The sequence below is a fragment of the Rhinopithecus roxellana genome, chromosome 4 (assembly GCF_007565055.1).
Source record: "Rhinopithecus roxellana isolate Shanxi Qingling chromosome 4, ASM756505v1, whole genome shotgun sequence".
Classification (NCBI taxonomy): domain Eukaryota; kingdom Metazoa; phylum Chordata; class Mammalia; order Primates; family Cercopithecidae; genus Rhinopithecus; species Rhinopithecus roxellana.
The window spans coordinates 72539302-72558656 of record NC_044552.1 but is presented as its reverse complement, the minus strand read 5'-3'; the positions used below and the strand labels follow the sequence as shown (position 1 = coordinate 72558656).

At 43.5% G+C, this 19355-nt stretch overlaps 1 protein-coding gene and 1 long non-coding RNA gene across 2 annotated transcripts in view; one reads left to right on the top strand and one right to left on the bottom strand.

Annotated features, from left to right (window-relative positions):
* SLC22A16 (solute carrier family 22 member 16) overlaps positions 1–10586 on the bottom strand; it is a 56990-nt gene extending 46404 nt beyond the window's left edge. Inside the window, exons 1-2 of the mRNA XM_010366022.2 lie at positions 10321–10586; positions 9312–9377 (exon numbers count right to left, since the gene is read on the bottom strand). Of these exons, the coding sequence (XP_010364324.1) occupies positions 9312–9358 (47 nt within the window). The 5' untranslated portion in view covers positions 9359–9377; positions 10321–10586. The remainder of the gene's footprint in view (positions 1–9311; positions 9378–10320) is intronic.
* A 1692-nt stretch (positions 10587–12278) lies between these two features.
* LOC104664505 lies at positions 12279–14129 on the top strand. Its single transcript, XR_748282.2, has 2 exons — positions 12279–13045; positions 13363–14129. It is a non-coding gene; the product is annotated as an uncharacterized LOC104664505 (long non-coding RNA).
* The last annotated feature ends 5226 nt before the right edge of the window (positions 14130–19355 follow it).

Here is a 19355-nt window from a genome sequence, read left to right as displayed (position 1 = left end):
ACCAAGTCCTCAAAGGCAAATGCAACAAAACCAAAAATAGACAAATGGGAATTAGTTCAACTAAAAAGCTTCTGCACAGCAAAAGAAACAATCGATAGAGTACATAACCTACAGAATGGGAAAAATATTTGCAAACCAAACTATGCATCCAACAAAGAGCTAATATCCAGAATCCATAAGGAACTCAAACAAATTAATACAAAAAATAATAATAACCCCATTAAAAAGTGGGCAAAGGACATAAACAGACATTTTCCAAAAGAAGACATACAAGCAGCCAACAAACAGGAAAAAATTGCTCAGTATCACTAATCATGAGAGAAATGCAAATTAAAGCCACAATGAGATACCATTTGATACAGCAATCCCACTACTGGTTATTTACCCAAAGGAAAAGAAATCATTATATCAAAAAGATCCCTGCCCTTGTCTGTTTATCACAGCATTATTCACAATTGCAAAGTCAAAGAATCAACCTAAGTATCCATCAATGGTTAACTGGATAAAGAAAACGTGGCATATACACACCATGGAACACTATGCAGCCATAAAAAAGAATGAAATCACATCCTTTGCAGTAACATGGATGGAGCTGGAAACGATTATCCTAAGTGAAATAACTCAGAAACAGAAAACTAAATACCACATGTTCTCACTTATAAGTGGGAGCTAAACCATAGGTACACATAGACATAAAGATGGAAATGATAGATATTGGGGACTCCAAAAGAAGAAAGAGAGGGAATAGGGATGAGGGTTGAAAAATTACCTATTGGGTACAATGCTCACTATTTGGATGATGGGTTCACTAGAAGCCCAGACCACACCATTACACAATATACCCATTTAACAAACCCACACATGTACCCTTGAATCTAAAATGAAATAAAATAACAAAAATAAAAATAAATGCAATTCCTAAGGCAAAAGAAAAAGGGTTGGAAATGGAGAAATGTTTAAATGCTCAGTAATCCATTAAATTTAATAAATTCATTAGATATTAACATTAAATAACATATAGTTATAGTGTTCCAAACAAAATGAAACAAAATTAGTAAGAAGAGTGGCACTGTTCCACAGTTAATACTTGCATTAATAGAAGACAGCTGGTTTCTCATGTCTGTGTCTGCATTCAATCTGATGTGTTATTACACAGCATCTAGTCTCTGGAAAACTCTGCTGTACTTTCATGAGAGAATGAGAGTTTTTTAAAAGACAGCTAATATCTTAGTATTGCTAGGAAAAAGATTTGCCCTTGCAGACTTCAAAGACCTACAAGAACTCTCACGTTTTGAGACCTACTGGTCTAGCCTATTCCTCTCACACTCCTCTCTCTCCACGTTTTTTTTTTCCCCTCCAACCTAAATACCGATTTTCAGTCTCTTTATTCTTCACTGTCAGCTTCTCTCAGTCCTGTCTTTTTACTTGCTTCCCCTTTTCCCATGCTCACTCATTTATGCATTTTCTAGTCCCCGTTTTTCCTTCTCTTCTATGAACACAATATGCAGCTGAAGTACCGTTCTGTTATTTATGCTGATTTTTTTAAAGAACACCAGGTGAATGTTTTCTATTTCTCTACCAAACCAACAACAGAAGTCCTATAAAAAGTTGAGTTAAAGTCTCATCAGAGCAGAAACTGTGGTTCAGCCACTTTCGTATCTCCTATAGCACCCAGCACAGTGTGTAGTGCAGTGGCTACAGAATGCTAGAGAATACCTTGGGCTGCAAATGAACAGCGCTGAAATTTACTCATGCTCAGTACCCTGGTAAAGAGAGATGTTCAATAGGCCAGTGTATCCAAAAATTTAGCCCGGGTCTCCCATCAGTTAAATTTTTAAAAGTGTGTGTGTGCACAGATGTGCATAAAGTGAACGTATCTACACACACATATTCATATAATGCTAAATTAACATATTATGTATATGTAAATATAAACTTCCATTTATACGTATTGACTTTTATACACACATTCATATATAAAATGGGTGTTTTTTTGGTGGCACTCCAAGGGATCATCTCTACCCTCCACTGGTGAACACACCCCACTTTGGAGACTATCGCAACCTAGTGACCTCTCCAAGTCCTCACAGATAACTGCCAGGCTGGCATGAACAGCCACCACTCCTCACTTATCACAGAACCTCATGTAGATAAATAATAGGTGAATGGAATTAATTTCAAGTCTTGTGGCTATCAGGACACCACAGGCTGGTCATGCTGGCCACAGTTTCAAAACTGAACTCTATCTGTGGCACTGGCCCTGGTAGCTAGCTAGTCCACAAAAGAAAAATACAAAGCAAAATGCAGGTGGGAAGTAAATAGTGTTCTTCTAGCTCCAGGATGAGAGAGAACACACTAATTCCTATTCTTAGGGTCTCTTTGGGATGAGCAGCCAAGAGAAGAGCTTGGAGCCCCAGTGCTTGATAGGCTAATGGGAGCTAGCTCTGTTTTTTCCAGGAAATATTAACATGTCCCTGCCAGCAGTAAAATGATCAGAAATCAGGCTGGGCATGGTGGTTCATGCCTGTAATCCCAGCACTTTGGGAGGCCAAGGCAGGTGGATCACCTGAAGTCAGGAGTTTGAGACAAGCCTGGCCAACATGGTGAAACCCTGTCTCCACTAAAAACACCAAAAACTAGCCAGGCATAGTGGCACGTGCCTATAGTCCCAGCTACTCAGGAGGCTGAGACAAGAGGATTGCTTGAATCTGGGAGGCAGAGGTTTCAGTGAGCCAAGATCGCACCTTTGCACTCCAGCCTGGGTGAGCGAGCAAGGCTCTGTCTCAAAAAAGTAAAAATAAAAATAAAAAATAAAGAAAAAAAAAAAAAGAAATCAGCCTCAGTCCATCCTAGACAGAGGGGTTGGGCAGGAAGAGTAGGCTAAGAAGACAGGCTTGTGTTGCTCTTGCTCAAAAGACCCCACAGGCTAACATCTTGGCTTGAAGATGAGTGGTGCTGACCCTCACACCTCCAGGCCAGAATCCCTCGTCCCCAGCCCCTGCACTGGTTGCCATGTCACCACAGAGCCTTGGGGTTGTTATATTGCCTGTGGCCTCAAGGGAGTGAGCACCTGGCATGGCTGATGGGTCACCTGCCCTTGGGAAGCAGGCTTGTCCATTCAGGAGGTGTTTCTTCCTTCCCTGGCATTTTCTCAGGAAGAATCTTCCAGTCAATAAAAACGGCTCTCTTAAGAGACTCCTTGACCCTACAGTGCAGTCCAGTCTGCTGCTATTGCACAGATTGTAGATGGGCCTCATCTTACACAGCAGAAGCCAATTCTCCCCTCTCCACTCTACTCTGTTCACACCTGCCTGTGCTGTACATAGCAGCTTATTCAGCATTGTCCTGGTCACTGTGCATATTCTATAATACTAACCTCTTAGGCCGGGCACAGTTATAAGCTCATGCTTATAATCCCAGCACTTTGGGAGGCTGAGGAGGGCGGATCACTTGAGGTCAGGATTTCAAGACCAGCCTGGCCAACATGGTGAAACCCCATCTCTGCTATAAATACAAAAATTAGCCAGGCATGGTGGTGGACGACTGCAGTCCCAGCTACTCAGGAGGCTAACGCAGGAGAATCACTGGAACCTGGAAGCATAGGTTGCAGTGAGTCAGGATCACGTCACTGCACTCTAGCCTGGGCAACAGAGAGAGACCCTGTCTCGAAAATAAATAAATAAATACTAACACCTTACATTGGATCATACTTTAAAGCATGTTCACACTCATTATCTCATTTAATCATCTCAACATACATCAGAGTTTGTGAGTTAGCTGAACTGTACAAAAAAAAATCTTTGCTTAGTGAATCGCTGATGTAAATAAAATGGAAAACTAATCTTGCCTAAGAAAACAGTTCATATGCACTAATTTTTTGTAAAATCAAGCACCTAGGTGTCTCTGCTTTGCTAAAAGACATTACACTAATGGGTGTTACTGTCTGCTTTCGATAATAATAAAACTTGACTTCCCTAAAAGTAACCAGTAGTCAACATCACAAAGATATCAACTATCCCAAAGTGAATTTATAAATTTCATTTTCAGCACTGTCTATAACTGAAAACATAGAAAACTGAAATGTCCATTGGTGGGAGACCGGTTAAAGAAATTATGGTGAAAGTATGATAAAAGTATAGATACTCCTAGGAGACCCCAGAGGGAAAGGGTAGCATGTAGTTTTTAACTAAAGGAGCATTCCTAGTCTGAGAATCACCCCATCCAGATCATTACAGTGTGGCTTGTCATGGACCACCATCTACCCACTAGACACCATGGCAATAACAGGCATGAAAAATCAGATCCTCTTGAAACTAAATTTTGTTGAGGGCCTAAGAAGCATTCTATAATAACAATCCCATATGAATATGACTGGAAACAGAACATAAATCATGTATGTATGACACACATATTTATATTCTTTGACTCCCCTCCCTGAAATTTCAACTCAGCAAATGACAACACAGCCCTGCAAACAGCAGCATGTTTAATTTGCCTAAAGTTTACCTGAGGCATTTGGGTTTATTCCCTAACTAGTCTCACTACCAGGAGCAGCTCCACCACTGAAAAGCTCATGTTCTGACTATGACCTCCCACCCTCTTACTTCCCCCGTCCTTCCCAATGACCCCATTTCCAGCACCATTCAGACGTCCAGTCTTCAGATCCTACCAGCTTCTTCAGTTTGTTGCTACCTTTCTGGCCTCAGTTTTTTCTTCCTCAGCTAGCTGACCCCCACAGTCATCACCAGAACTATTCTCTTTCTCTTCCCCTCTCCTCTCTTTGTCTCTTTTTCTCTTCTGCACACACACGTACACACACACACACACACACACACCAACACAGCACCCACCCTGGCAGGCCTCTGAAGCTAGGATTTGTCTTTTCTGCCCCCCTCTTAGCAATTGTGATTCAGGAGGTCTACGGTGGGGTCAAAGCCTCCATAAGCTTAAGAAGCTTCCTAGGAGATGCTGATAGGGGTGAAAACATTGCCCCAGGATATCTACTTTTCTGGTTAAACTATGTACTGATACAAGGTTTGACATTCAAAATACTGGATAATTGTTGTGGAGCAACTGAAAAACCAATAAATAGCCTATGAGGATGACATTTCTTATAACCACTTTGCAAAATTATCTGGCAGCTGACCACATGCACCACCTGTGACATCATCTCCTAGGTGTATACCCAGCGAAATGCACACACAAGTAGAGCCCCCACACCACAAAACAACGTTTCAGTCAGTGATGAACCACATATACAATAGTGGTCCCACAAGATTATAATTTTAATACCATATTTTTACTATACCCTTTCCATGTTTAGGTACACAAATACTTCCCATCATGTTACAATTGCCTACAGTATTCAGTACAATAACATGCTGTACAGGTTTGTAGTCTAGGAGCAGTGGGCACCATAGAGCCTAAGTGTGTAGCAGGCTGTACCATCTAGGTTTGTGTAAATATAGTCTGTGATGTTTGCAGAGCAACAAAATCACCTAATGATGAACTTCTCAGAAGTATCTCTGTCGTTAAGCGACACATAACCATACCCTAAAAGACAAATACGAGAAAGGCAACTCATAATAAGCCCAACCTGGAGACAGTCTAAACGTCTGTTGACAGTAAATGAATGAACCGTGAAATATTCGTGCCATTAAATACTAGGTAGCTATGAAAATTGACTAACTACTGTGACACACAATATGGGTGGATCTCACAAACACAGTGTGGAACAAAAGAAGCCAAAGGGCACGTGCTTTTCACCCCAGTTATGTAACATTTAGTACCGTTGATGTAAGGACAGTAGTGAGCTTGGGGGACAGGGATGGAGTACATACAGCTTGGGAGAAGGCATAAGAGAAGATATTTGGGCGGGGGTAACATGGGTGTGTTTACTGTATGACAGCTCATCAGGTTGTAGATTATGGTGCACACTTTTCTGCATATATGCAATATATCAATTTAAAAGTTTTCTATCTACAGGACCCAGGGAGAGGGAAAAGTATTCAGCAACGCCCCTGCTGAGGCACAGCTGGAACAGGTGCCAAGGCATGCCTAATCTGTCCACAAGGCACTGGCCAGCTGGACTGCAGCCCTGGATGGCCACCTGATCCATATTGACAAGTGGGCATTTTCCCTGAGCAACAGATTATCTACCCAACTTCCCACTGGATGTGTCTGCCTGGAATTCCCACAAGGAACTCAAGGTAAACCAATCTCAAACTGAGCTCGATATCTAGGCCTGCCCCACCTGGAGGGTGACTTTCTGAGTTTAGGGTACCATCACCCACACAAACTAGAAATCCTGGGCATGGGACATGGGGTGGGCTAGGAGGGGCATGTGGTCCCTTTCACTTCTTCATGCCTTAGGGCCAAGAGGTCCCATCAACTCCACCTGCTAAAACTGTCTGGTTCTCCCTGCCCACACTCCCCCTGTCCAGACCCTCTTTCTCTCTCACCTGGGCTCTTATCTAGGTCTTCACTGGCCCCCTTGCCCCACTTGCTGCCCCTCCAATCCACCCTCTGCACTGCAAAGTAATCTTCTGATACCCAAACTCTGCAGCATGACATACAAAAACACTCGTGGAGATGCCTGTAAGCTTACCTCCTGCCTCTCTCACTCTCATATTTTATACCCCCAAAATAATTAACCACTAAGTGGCCCCCAATCAAGCCATGCTAGTTCACATAAACACACTTTCCATGTGCTAGAAAGGTCCTAAGCACTCCTTCAATTCAAATTTCCCTTTCCCTGTTGCAAGAATAACTTCTTGAAAAAGCAAACCCCATGTCCTTAGGTGTCTAGCATTCTAACATATCACTCTCTCCTTTACAAAGGTTCTTGGCCCTCAGAGGTATCATGCATGTACCCAACCTAGGGGTCCACCAGGACAACAGGCTTATAGATACGACATATGAATGGAAAAAGAATCACACAGGCCGGGCGCGGTGGCTCAAGCCTGTAATCCCAGCACTTTGGGAGGCCGAGACGGGCGGATCACGAGGTCAGGAGATCGAGACCATCCTGGCTAATACGGTGAAACCCCGTCTCTACTAAAACATACATAAAACCAGCCGGGCGACGAGGCGGGCGCCTGTAGTCCCAGCTACTCGGGAGGCTGAGACAGGAGAATGGCGTCAACCCGGGAGGCGGAGCTTGCAGTGAGCTGAGAGCCGGCCACTGCACTCCAGCCTGGGCGGCAGAGCAAGACTCCGTCTCAAAAAAAAAAAAAAAAAAAAAAAAAAAAGAATCACACAAACACGAAAACCCAGAGGCGAGGGAAAGCAAGGGCGGCCAGAAGCCCCAGGCAATGGGCCCATGCAATCTGGGTGACAGATGAAGAAAACTGCTTTCGGTCCTAGATTATATCATTCCGCATAACAGCATAACTGGTGGAGCCCATCGTGGTTAAGAGCATGGATTCTGGAGCCAGACTGCCAAGGTTTGATCTTGGCCCTGTTACTTACCACCAGGGACCATGAGCAAGATCCTTATCCTGTCTGTGCCTCAGTTTCCTCATTTGAACAATGGGTTTTGTGGGAATGAAATGAGTTAACACCTGGAAAGCACCGTATGGCACACCATAGCTGTATATAAATGGTAGATGTTATGATGCTCATATGCTGACGTCCAAAAAGAGCCAGAAAAACTACATATTGAAAAAAAAAAAAAAAAAGACAAAACTCTACCTCTGTCCATCCATGAAGGTCTGCCACAGGCTCCACATTCCAACTCTAAACTTTTAAACCATCTCTCCTCTTATCCCAGGACAACTAACTCAGGGATTCAGGTTCAGGTCCTCCCAACACAGATGCCTAAATCTCAGTCTCCTCAATTTCTTTTCATATGGAGCTTCAGCTGTGAAGTTTATGGAACTATGATATGGTTTCAGGAGAAATCCTGGAATAGTATTTTAGTTCTTCTCAGGTATCCTGTTTCCCCCTTTTATTTATTTATTTATTTATTTATTTATTTATTTATTTGAGACAGAGTCTCGCTCTGTTGCCCAGGCTGGAGTGTAGTGGCGCGATCTCGGCTCACTGCAAGCTCTGCCTCCGGGGTTCACGCCATTCTCCTGCCTCAGCCTCCCAAGTAGCTGGGGCTACAGTCACCCGCCACCACGCTCAGCTAATTTTTTGTATTTTTAGTAGAGATGGGGTTTCACCGTGTTAGCCAGGATGGTCTCAATCTCCTGACCTCGTAATCTGCCCACCTTGGCCTCCCAAAGTGCTGGGATTACAGGCGTGAGCCACCGCACCTGGCCTGTTTTCCCCCTTTTCAAGGTGACTAGAATAGTGCTTCCTTATTTGAGAAATGATCAATGAGAAATGAGAGGTAATCAGGGTTGTCTACTTTAGGGGTCCCCAAGCCCCAGGCCATAGACCAGTACTGGTCCATGCAGAAATTGGGCCACACAGTAGGAGGTGAGCAGTGACCAGGGAGCATTATCTCCTAAGTTCCACCTCCTGTCAGATCAGCCACAGCATTAGATTCTCACAGGAGTGTGAACCCCATTGTGAACTGCCCATGCAAGGGATCTAGGTTGAGAGCTCCTTGTGAGAATCTAATGCCTGATGATCTGAGGTGAAGCAGTTTCATCCTGAAACCATGCCCCCGATCCCACCACAGGTCTGTGGAAAAAATGTCTTCCACAAAACGGGTCTCTGGTGCTAAAAAGATTGGGGGCCACTACTCTACTTAACACTTTCACTAGGTTCCCTTAAAAAGAGGACTAAATAATCATCACAGTAACTTTCTTTTCTGTTTATAAAGAATAGAGACCAATTAGAACAAATATCTGAGAAAAATGGGGTACTGTGTTACAGTCACACTGTTTTCACCTTCTACTGTATAAGCATTGGTTTGTCACCCTTTTCCCTCCTGTAAGCTGCTTTCACAAGTCAACCCTGACCACCAGTATGGGAACTCAGGTAGCAATAATAGCCATGACTTATTGAGAACTTACTGAATACTAAGACTTTTGCACACATTATGGTGGCCAGCTAAGAGCTGTCTCCTCAAACCCATTTGCCCCCTCTTCACCATAGTGAGCTGTCACCATGGATGAGCAGCTGCTCCAGGCACAGACAGGGAGCCCCATGCCATGGATGGCAGAGCTGCCCCACCTGCCAGGGCCCCTGAATGGCCTTGTGGCACAGATCCTGCTGTGGGCAGTTCAACTGGAGAGTTATAAACTTCCAGTTGAGGAATCTGTTTGATAGGGTACCTTAGTCAAACACCAGCTAATATAATTACCTCAGCTGATCCCTAAAAAACACAGGGGACCTAAGGTGTTAGTACCACCTACCTCATTGAGTTACTGTGAGGATGAGAAACTGCATGCGGAGTCCTCATATACACATTTTCACTACTCCTATTTGAAAACATTTGTACTGCTATTATTAGCCCCATTTTACGGATAAGAAAGTGGTAAATAATATGCTCAAGACCATATAGTTAATGTGTGGTAGTGCCAGAATGGGAATTCAGACATCCAGCCTTAAAACTGATCTTTTAACCTCTGTGCTATTCTGCTTCCAAAAGGATGAAATGAGATCATACATAAAGAGCTTGGCCCAGCCGAGGGGCCATCACCTAACCATGCTCAGGAGTGCATCATGGTTGAGAGTGTGGGCTGTGGAGGTGATGGGCATCCAATGGCATCCAATTCTGCCCTGCTAGTATTAGATTTATGCTTAGGCAGAAACCTTGTTTTTCTCATCTGTGAAAAGAGGGTGATACTACCAACCTTATCAGGCTATAGTGAAGATTAAAGGAAGTAACACGTACCAACGGCTTATGACCAAGCCAGGCACAAGACAGCGTTCAATGATGCAATCAGAAGGAAGCAGCTGGGGCTTCTTGCCCCTTTCCCCTGTCCTAACAGCTCTTTTTTGCAGACACTGGGAATCAAAACCAAAACGCATACAACCTTCCACCTTGAAGTACAGCACTACATCATCTCTTCGCTAAGCCTAATTCCCATTTTCTGGATAGGAAACTGAGACACAAAGTACCTCCAGAATCATATCAGAGGTAAGTAGCAGCCCAGGATTCAGACGCAGCTCCAAATCTCCTGCCATCACGCTGCATGGCCCCTCACCCCGCTACCTCTCTTCTCAAAGCACTCTTGAGTTAGATAAAGGAGCTCTGTCCATAAATGAACGAACGAATGAATAATTTAAAAAATTTTAAATCCATTTGACAAATGAAAAGAGAGTGTACGGAGGTAAAACGTGGTTCCACCATGCGTTGGCTATGAGTCCTTGACCCCGCCAGCTTCAGTTTCCCAATCACTAAAATAGGGATTTGAACACCTCCTTTGCAGGTCCCGGTGAACATCAAATGAAGAACTGTGTGTAAGCTCTCGGTACAGTGTACCTGGCACATATTAGGTTTTAATAAACGGCAACTAACTCTAACGGTTGTCGCTGGTGAATACCTGCCAGGCACAGAGGGAGGCCCTACGGCGGCGCGGGGCAGAACGGGGCAGCAGCCGTCCAGGGAAGTGAGAAAAGGGATTAGCGGGATTAGAGAAAGGGGCGGCCAGGCACAGGCACCCCCTAAGCGTGCGATCTGGCCCTGGGGGGCTTCCAGCATCGGCTGCCGCGGAGAGCACCCAGGTCCCACCTGCCCGGCAACAGGCGCACCCCGAGCGAGCCCGGCGCCTCTGATCACCATGCCAGGCCCCGCTGCCAGAGTCCTAGGGGACAAGCCCAGCTCGGGGCTGATGTCTGGACGCCTGTGTCCGGACTGCGCGGGGAAAGGAGGGAGTGGAGATGTTTTCGGATCGCGAGCGTCGCGCGAGAACCCTGCCGCAACCGAAAGAAACAGACCCCTTGGCGCCGCCTCCCGCGTGGCGCCCCCTCCCCACCCCGCCCCCTACCTGCCGAAGTGCCCCACGTGGTCATAAATCCACTCGAAGTGGCGGGACCCCATGGTGCTGCCGTGCACCGGGCGCAGAGTTAGCCGAGCTCCGGGGGCTGCGGGTAGCACGCCCCGCCCCGAACCTCCCCGCCTGGCCTCCTGCGCTCCCCGCGCGTCCCAGTGCTCGGTACGAGCGCGAGGCAGTACTCTGTTCCTCCCTCCGTCGCTTGGCCCCTCCGTCCCCTCAAGTATCTTCGTCTTTTTCCCGCCGCCTCGGCCTCCTCCCCGGCGCGCTGTGGTCCCGGAACCCGCGGTCGCATCGTGCCCGCGCCCCCAGCCCCGCTGCTCTCCCGCCCGCCCCGCCGCCAGCCTGGCTCTTGGCATCGTATCCGTGGGGTCGTCATGCTCGAGGGAAGCCCCGAGGCCTGGGAAAGTTGTCACTGAGAGAGAGCCCAGGGTGGGGATGCAAGGTCCAGGTTCAGTCTGGGGGCCGCAAAAATATATGGCCTTCCGCATGACGCCCCTCACAAACATGGTTCTCAGATTTTCATGCCCGAGAATCTACCGCAGAACTTGGTTTAAAAGGTACATTTAAGGCCTGGCGCACTGGTTCACACCTGTAATCCCAGCACTTTGGGAGGCCGAGGCGGGCGGATCACCTGAGGTCGGGAGTTCAAGACCAGCCTGACCCCCATGGAGAAAGCCCTTCTCTACTAAAAATACAAAATTAGCCGGGCATGGTGGCGCATGCCTGTAATCCCTGCTACTCGGGAGGCTAAGGCAGGAGAATCGCTTGAACCCGGGAGGCGGAGGTTGCAGTAAGCCAGGATCTTGCCATTGCACTCCAGCCTGGGCAACAAGAGCGAAACTCCGTCTCAAAAAAAAAAAAAAAAAAAAAGTACAATTAGGCTGGCGCAGTGGCTCAGGCCTGTAATCCCAGTGCTTTGGGAGGCCGAAGGGGGAGGATTGCTGGAGCCAAGGAGTTTGAGACCATCATATAGTGACACCTAGTATATACAAAAATAAAAAATAAATAAATGTAAATTTATTTCTAGACTGCACCTCTGATGAGTCAGTCTGCCTGGGGCACAGGAATCTGATTTTTCTTTCTTTTCTTTTCTTTTCTTTTCTTTTTTTTTTTTTGAGAAGGAGTCTTGCTCTGTCTCCCAGGCTGGAGTGCAATGGTGCGATCTCAGTTCACTGCAAGCTCTACCTCCCAGGTTCATGCCATTCTCTTGCCTCAGCCTCCCAAGTAGCTGGGACTACAGGCACCCGCCACCATGCCTGGCTAATTTTTTTATATTTTTAGTAGAAATGGGTTTCACCGTGTTAGCCAGGATGGTCTCGATCTCCTGACCTCGTGATCCGACCACCTTGGCCTCCTGGAATCTGATTTTTAATAAGCAGACCATATCATTCCAAGCCACACTTTGGAGTGGGCAGGGGTTTGGCACATGGCCAACCCAGGCAGGGGGTGGCCTTCCTTCTGGAAGGTATCAGCTGAATGAACTTTAGGGAAGAAAGGCCAATGGCTGGTCCACAGCGCTGAAGCAGAAAAGCCAGTTTCCAACTATATCCACAGCGAAAGTTGCCTTCTCTAGTCAGCCTGGCAGTCACACTGTCAGTGTGCTACTCCACTCTATAAGGCCACTAGACCTTGAGCTCCTAGAGAACAGGGATGCATTTTCTTCGTCACTTTGATAGCCTCAGTTCCATAGCAAATGCCCTCTCTTTGAACTTCTCCACCTCATCTGAGCACACTATCTTAAAATCTGAGCACACTATCGCTTTCTCAGAGAAATCCAACAGTTTGAGGTCCAGGACAGAGCTCCACCAGAGCAGAGCAGCAAGACTGGGTCTGATGGCTCGAGAAGTGGCAGGATCTTGCAAGGCTGTGTCAAACATTTTATTTTGACCAAAGGACAAAGGGAACTCCCTGTAGACAGTCTTAAAGCAGAAGAGTAATAAGAGCAAACTTGTACTTGAATAGTATTTGAAAAAGAGGAGGGTCCATCTCCCAAAGTGCTTCCCTCCCCTACTTGTCACAGAGCCTATAATAACACCATTAAAAATTGACTTACTTTTGTTATGCACAATCCTATCTAGACATTCTCTTCTGAAACATAAATACTCTTGGAAGGACTAAACCCTTAAGTAATAAACAGCTTGGACAGTGTTTTGTTTGTTTGTTTGTTTGTTTGCTTGCTTGACGGAGTTTCGCTGTTGTTGCCTAGGCTGGTGTGCAATGGCGCGATCTCGGCTCACCGCAACCTCCGCCCCCTGGGTTCAAGTGATTCTCCTGCCTCAGCCTCCCAAGTAGCTGGGATTACAGTCATGCCCCAAAACTCCCGGCTCATTTTGTATTTTTTTAGTAGAGACGGGGATTATCCATGTCGGTCAGGCTAGTCCCAAACTCCTGACCTCAGGTGATCCACCCGCCTTGGCCTCCCAAAGTGCTGGGATTACAAGTGTGAGCCACCACGCCTGACCAGGTTTTTAAATTAGATAGTTTCCTGCTAACTAAAGAGACTTAAGAAAGCCTAAGTTCTTCAGGTGAGGAATGCTAGAGGGATACAAGGTGGGGGGAAGATGAGAGAGTAGTGAGGAGTACTTTTGTCAAGGGCTGAGCCTAGGAGGAAAGGTGGGGGCCATGGCAGCCAGTCAAGATGCCCTATTGCTTCAAAGCACCAAAGGGAGAGTTACCTGGAAAAGATATGGAGAAACTGAATTTTGATATGAACACTATTCTAATTACACCAGATAGAAATGGCACGATATGGATAAAATGGACAAATCCCTTGAAAAATACAATCTAACAACACTCAGGAAGAAATAGATAACCCGAATAGGCCTACATCTATTAAAGAAATTGAATATGCAATTAAAAACTTTATGATATGGTTTGGATGTTTGTCCTTTCCAAATCTCGTGTTGAAATGTAGCCCCCAATGTTGGAGGTGGGGCCTGGTGGGAGGTGTTTGGATCATAGATCCTTCATGAATGTCTTGGTGCCATCCTCCCCAGTAATGAGTGAATTCTCAGTTATGAGTTCACACAAGATCTGGTTGTTTGAAAGAGTCTGGAACTTCCTCCTCTTTCTCTCTTGTTCCTTCTCTCACCATGTGATTCAGGCATCGCTTCATCTTCTGCCATGACTGGAAGCTTCCTGAGGCCCTCACCAGAAGCAGATGCTGCCACTATGCTTCATGTACAGCCTGCAGAACCATGAGCCAAATAAATCTCCTTACTTTATAAATTATCCAGTCTCAGGTATTCCTTTATAGCAATGCAAACAAACTAACACATGTTTCCACAAAGAAAACCCCAGGATTGGCCACGTGCAGTGGCTCACACTTTACGAGGCTGAGGCAGGAGGATCGCTTGAGCCAAGGAGTTTGAGACCAGCCTGGGCAACATGGTAAAACCTCATTTCTATAAAAAATACAAAACATTTTGCCAGGCATCGTGGTGCATGCCTGTTATCCTACCTACTTGGGAGGCGGAGGTGGGAGGATTGCTTGAGCCTGGAAGGTTGAGGCTTCAGTGAGCCATGATTGGGCCACTGCACTCCAGCCTGCATGACAGAGTGAGACCCTGCCTCAATAAAAAGAAAAAAGAAAAAGAAAAGAAAGAAAACTCCAGAGTCAGACATTTAAGGTAGAAATAATATTGATTCTGCACAAACTGTTCAAGGAAATTGAACAGGAGGGGATACCTCCCAAATCACTGAACGGTCCAGCATTACTCTGATATCAAAACCAGGTAAAGACCTTACAAGGCAAGAAAACTATACACCAGTATACCTATATGAACACAGATATAATAATTCTTAATGAAATTTTAGCAAATTGGATGTCTCTTTACATTTTAAAAGGACAGTACATCATGAACACATGAGATTTATCACAAGAATGAGTGATTTAATATCCGAAAATCAAGCAATATAATTTATCATACTAACAGACCATATGAAAAAACATGATCATCCCAATCAATGCAAAAAACACATTTGAGAGAAGCCAACACCTTTTCATAATAAAAACACTGAACAAACTAAGAATATAAGGGAATTATATCCATCTCATAAGGGGCATCTCCAAAAAACAACCCACAGCTAACAGTATACTTCATGTGAAAGACTGTATGTTTTCTCCCTAAGTTTGGGAATTAGACAAGGATGTCTGTTCTCAAACTTCTATTCAGCTTTGTATGGGGGTTCTAACCAGAGCATTAGGTGAGAAAAAAGGCATTCAAATTGAAAAGGAAGAAATAAAACTGTATTTATTCACAGATGACATGGTCATATATAGAGAAAATCTGATGGAATCTATTTTTAATAGCTACTAGAATAAGTGATTTTAGCAAAGTTGCAGGATATAAGATTAATATACAACAGTATGCCGTATTTCAATATACTATTAAGGAACAATTAGAAATTGGAATTTTTTAAACACTGTTTTCTTCTTTTTTTTTGAGATAGGGTCTTACTGTGTTGTCCAGTCTGGACTGCAGTGGAATGATCATAGCCTACTGCAGCCTCAACTTCCTGGACTCAAGTGATCCTCCCACCTCAGCCTCCTGATTATCTGTGACTTCAGGCATGCACCACCATGCCCAGTTAATTTTGTAAATTTTTATGTATTTTGTCTTTTTTTCCCCCTTTTTGTAGAGAACATGGTCTCGCTATATTGCCCAAGCAGGTCTCAAACTCCTGGGCTTAAGCTGTACCCCCACCTCTGCCTCCCTAAATGATAGGATTATAGACATGATCCACTGTGCCTGGCTATTTTTGTTTTTATTTTTTTGTAGAGAGGAGGTCTCGCTATGCTGCCTAGGCAGATCTTGAACTCCTAGGCTCAAGCAATCTTCCTGTCTCAGCCTCCCACAGCCATGCTGGAATTACAGGCATGAGCCACCAGGCCCAGCCTACAATACCATTTTCAATAGCACTAAAAATATATTTAGGGATAAATCTGACAAAAATATGCGAGATCTGCACACTGAAAACTAGGTGTGAACATGTATTGTGCAACTTGCTCTTTCTCTTGAACATCTGTTTGTGAAATTCATCCATATTGATACATGCAGCTCTAATCCTTTGTTTTTCATTACTACATAATATTCCATTGTCCCAGTAAACCACAATTCACTTCACCATTTTCTTATTAATGGATAGGCAGGTTATAGCCAAAATTTTACTACAGCAACACTGCTATAAACTGTCCCTCTGTACATATTTGTGAGTTTTTCTAAGGCATATCTCCAGGAGTTGCTGTGTTATATGCATATCCTATACCGCAACAACTCCTGGAGATAGACCTTAGAAAAACTTAAAAGCCAAATTGCTCTCTAAAGTGATTATACCAATTTATCTTCCAATCAGGAGAGTATGAAAGTTCTAATTTCCCCACATCTTTGCCAATACTTGTATCATCAGACTCTTAAAGATTAGTCTGTTTAGGGGATGTAAAATAGTATTATGTTGGGGTTTAAATTTGCATTTCCCTAATTAGCAGTGAGGTTTTACATCTTTTCATATGTTAATTGATCATTTGAATTTTCGCTTCTGAAAATTGCTTATTCATATTTTTTGAACATTTTTCTATTAGGTTATTTTTATTTATATTGATTTGTAAGTGTTCTTTGCAGAATCTGGATACCTATCTTTTGTCAGTTAAGTGTTAATGAGTAATTGTATTTTCAATCTCTTTAATGTGTCTTTTGACAACCAAACGTGTTTTTAAAATTTTATTGGTGTCAAATTCATGAATATTTTCCTTTAAAGTTTGTGATTTTGTGTCTTATTTTAACATTTTTTCATTATCATGAGGACATAAAAATATTCTCTTCTATTTTCTTCTAAAAGTCTGTATTAGTTCCTTTTCACGTTGCTATAAAGAAATACGTGAGATGGGGTAATTTACAAAGAAAAGAATTTTAATCGGTTCACTGTTCTGTAGGTTGTACAGGAAGCATGGTGCTGACATCTGCTCAGCTTCTAGGGAGGCCTCAGGAAACATATAATCATGGCAGAAGGCAAAGGGGAAGCAGGCATGTCACATGTCCAGAGTGAAGCAAGAGAGGTAAAGAGGTGCTACACACTTTTACATGCCCAGATCTCACAACAACTCGCTATCATGGAGAACGGCAGCAAGAGGTTGGTGCTAAACTGTTCATGAGAAATCTCCCTCCATGATCAGTCATCTCCACCAGCTCCCACCTCCAACATTGGGGATTACAATTCGACATGAGATTTGGGCGAGGACACGGATTCAAACCATATCAAAGTCTTAAATTCACTGGAACAGATTGATTTGTTCAAGGTAGAGATTCAATTTTGTTTTTTTTCTCATATAGATGACAAATTGCACCAGCACCATTTATTGACTACTCCATCCTTTTCCTGCATTACCACCTCTGCCATCTATAAAGTTTCTATTTATGTGTGGGTTTATTCTGGGATCTCTAACTCTGTTCCATTGGTCTATTTATTTACCCCTGTGCCCATGTGTCTTTATTATTATAGCTTTATACAATTTGTTCCAATCAGTCTTTCACTTCCTACTCCAAAATAGCTCTTATCAAAGTCACCATGATCTACATGTTGCCAATTTTAATTGTTAATTCTTAATATTTATTTTACTCAATCTCTACTGTCAAATAATAATTATTTCAAAAAGGAAAATCATGACTTACATACAAATATAAAATGAACACATGTAAATGATTTTATTTTACTTGCTAATGAGGGAACCAGTAAGATGTTACAACCAGTTTAAAGAAGTTCATGAACCTCACATACAAAAGCAATAAGGAAAGCTATTATAAATTTACTAATACAGTTACACATTGCAAAACAACATTTCGGTCAACAACGGACCCCATATATGTTGGTATTCTCATAGGGTATCATGGAGCTGAAAAATTCCTGTTGCCTCGTAACATCATAGCTGTCCTAACATCATAGCGCAATGCATTACGCAATGCATTTGTGGTGATGCTGGTGTAAACAAATCTACTGTACTGACAGTTGTATAAAAGCATAGCACATACAGTTATGTACAGTGCATAGGACTTGATAATGATCATAAACAACTGTATTACTAGTTTACGTATTTACTATACTGTACCTTTATCATTATTTTAGAGTGTAAAAAGTTATCTGTAGGCCAGACACGGTGGCTCGTGCCTATAACCCCAACACTTTGGGAGGCTGAGGCAGGTGGATCACCTGAGGTTGGGAGTTCGAGACCAGCCTAACCAACATGGAGAAATCCCGTCTCTACAAAAAATACAAAACTAGCCGGCATGGTGGCGGGTGCCTGTAATCCCAGCTACTCGGGAGGCTGAGGCAGGAGAATCGCTTGAAACCGGGAGGCAGAGGTTGCGGTGAGCCAAGATCATGCCATTGCACTCCAGCCTGGGCAACAAGAGTGAAACTCCGCCTCAAAAAAAAAAGAAAAAAATAAGTTAGCTGTAAAACAGCCTAAGACAAGTGCTTCAGGAGGTGCTCCAGAAGATGGCATTGTTGTCATAGGAAATGACAGCCCCATGGCTCTTATTGCCCCTGAAGACCTTCCAGTGGGACAAGGAGTAGAGGTGGAAGGCAGTTATATTAATATTCCTCACCCTGTGTAGCCTAGGCTAATGTATGTGTTTCTGTCTTCATCTTTAACAAAAAAGTTTAAAAAGTAAAAAAAAAATGTAATTTAAAATTTTTTAAAGTTTATAGACTAAGGATATAAACAAAAATTTTTTGTACAGCTGTACAATGCATTTGTGTGTTAAGCTAAATATTATTAGAAAAGAGTCAACAAGATTGTTAAAATTTAAAAGTTCATGGGATTAAAATGTTACAGTAATCTAAGGTTAATTTATTATTAAAGAAAGAAAAATGTGTTAAATATATTTAGTGTAGCATAGGTGTACAGTATTTATAAAATCTACCATCAGGTACAATAATGTCCTAAGCCTTCACATTTACTATCACTCACTCACTGGCTCCCCCAGGGCAACTTTCAGTCCTGTAAGCTCCATTCAAAGTAAGTGCACTCCATACTTGTGGCATTTCAAATCTTTTTTACTGTATTTTTACTGTGCCTTTTTAATATTTAGATATGTTTAGATGCAGAAATACTCACCATTGTGTTCCAATTGCCTACAGTATTCAGTTCAGTAACATGCTGTTCAGGTTTGTAGCCTTGAAGCAATAGGCGCTATCCTACAGCCTGGTGTGTAGTGGGCTATACCATCTGGGTTTGTGTAAGCACACCGTATGATGTTTGCACAACAACAAAATTGCCTAACAATACCACACGTCTTAGAACATATCCTTGTGGTTAAGCATCACATGATTACAGATGCAAAACTGGTTTATTCACAGGGCAATTGCATTCTACCAATTCTACCAGTGCAAGTAATTGCATTCAACCGGATGTAATTGTTTTCATAGACAAGAATCATTTGCATTATTGTCAGTTTTCTA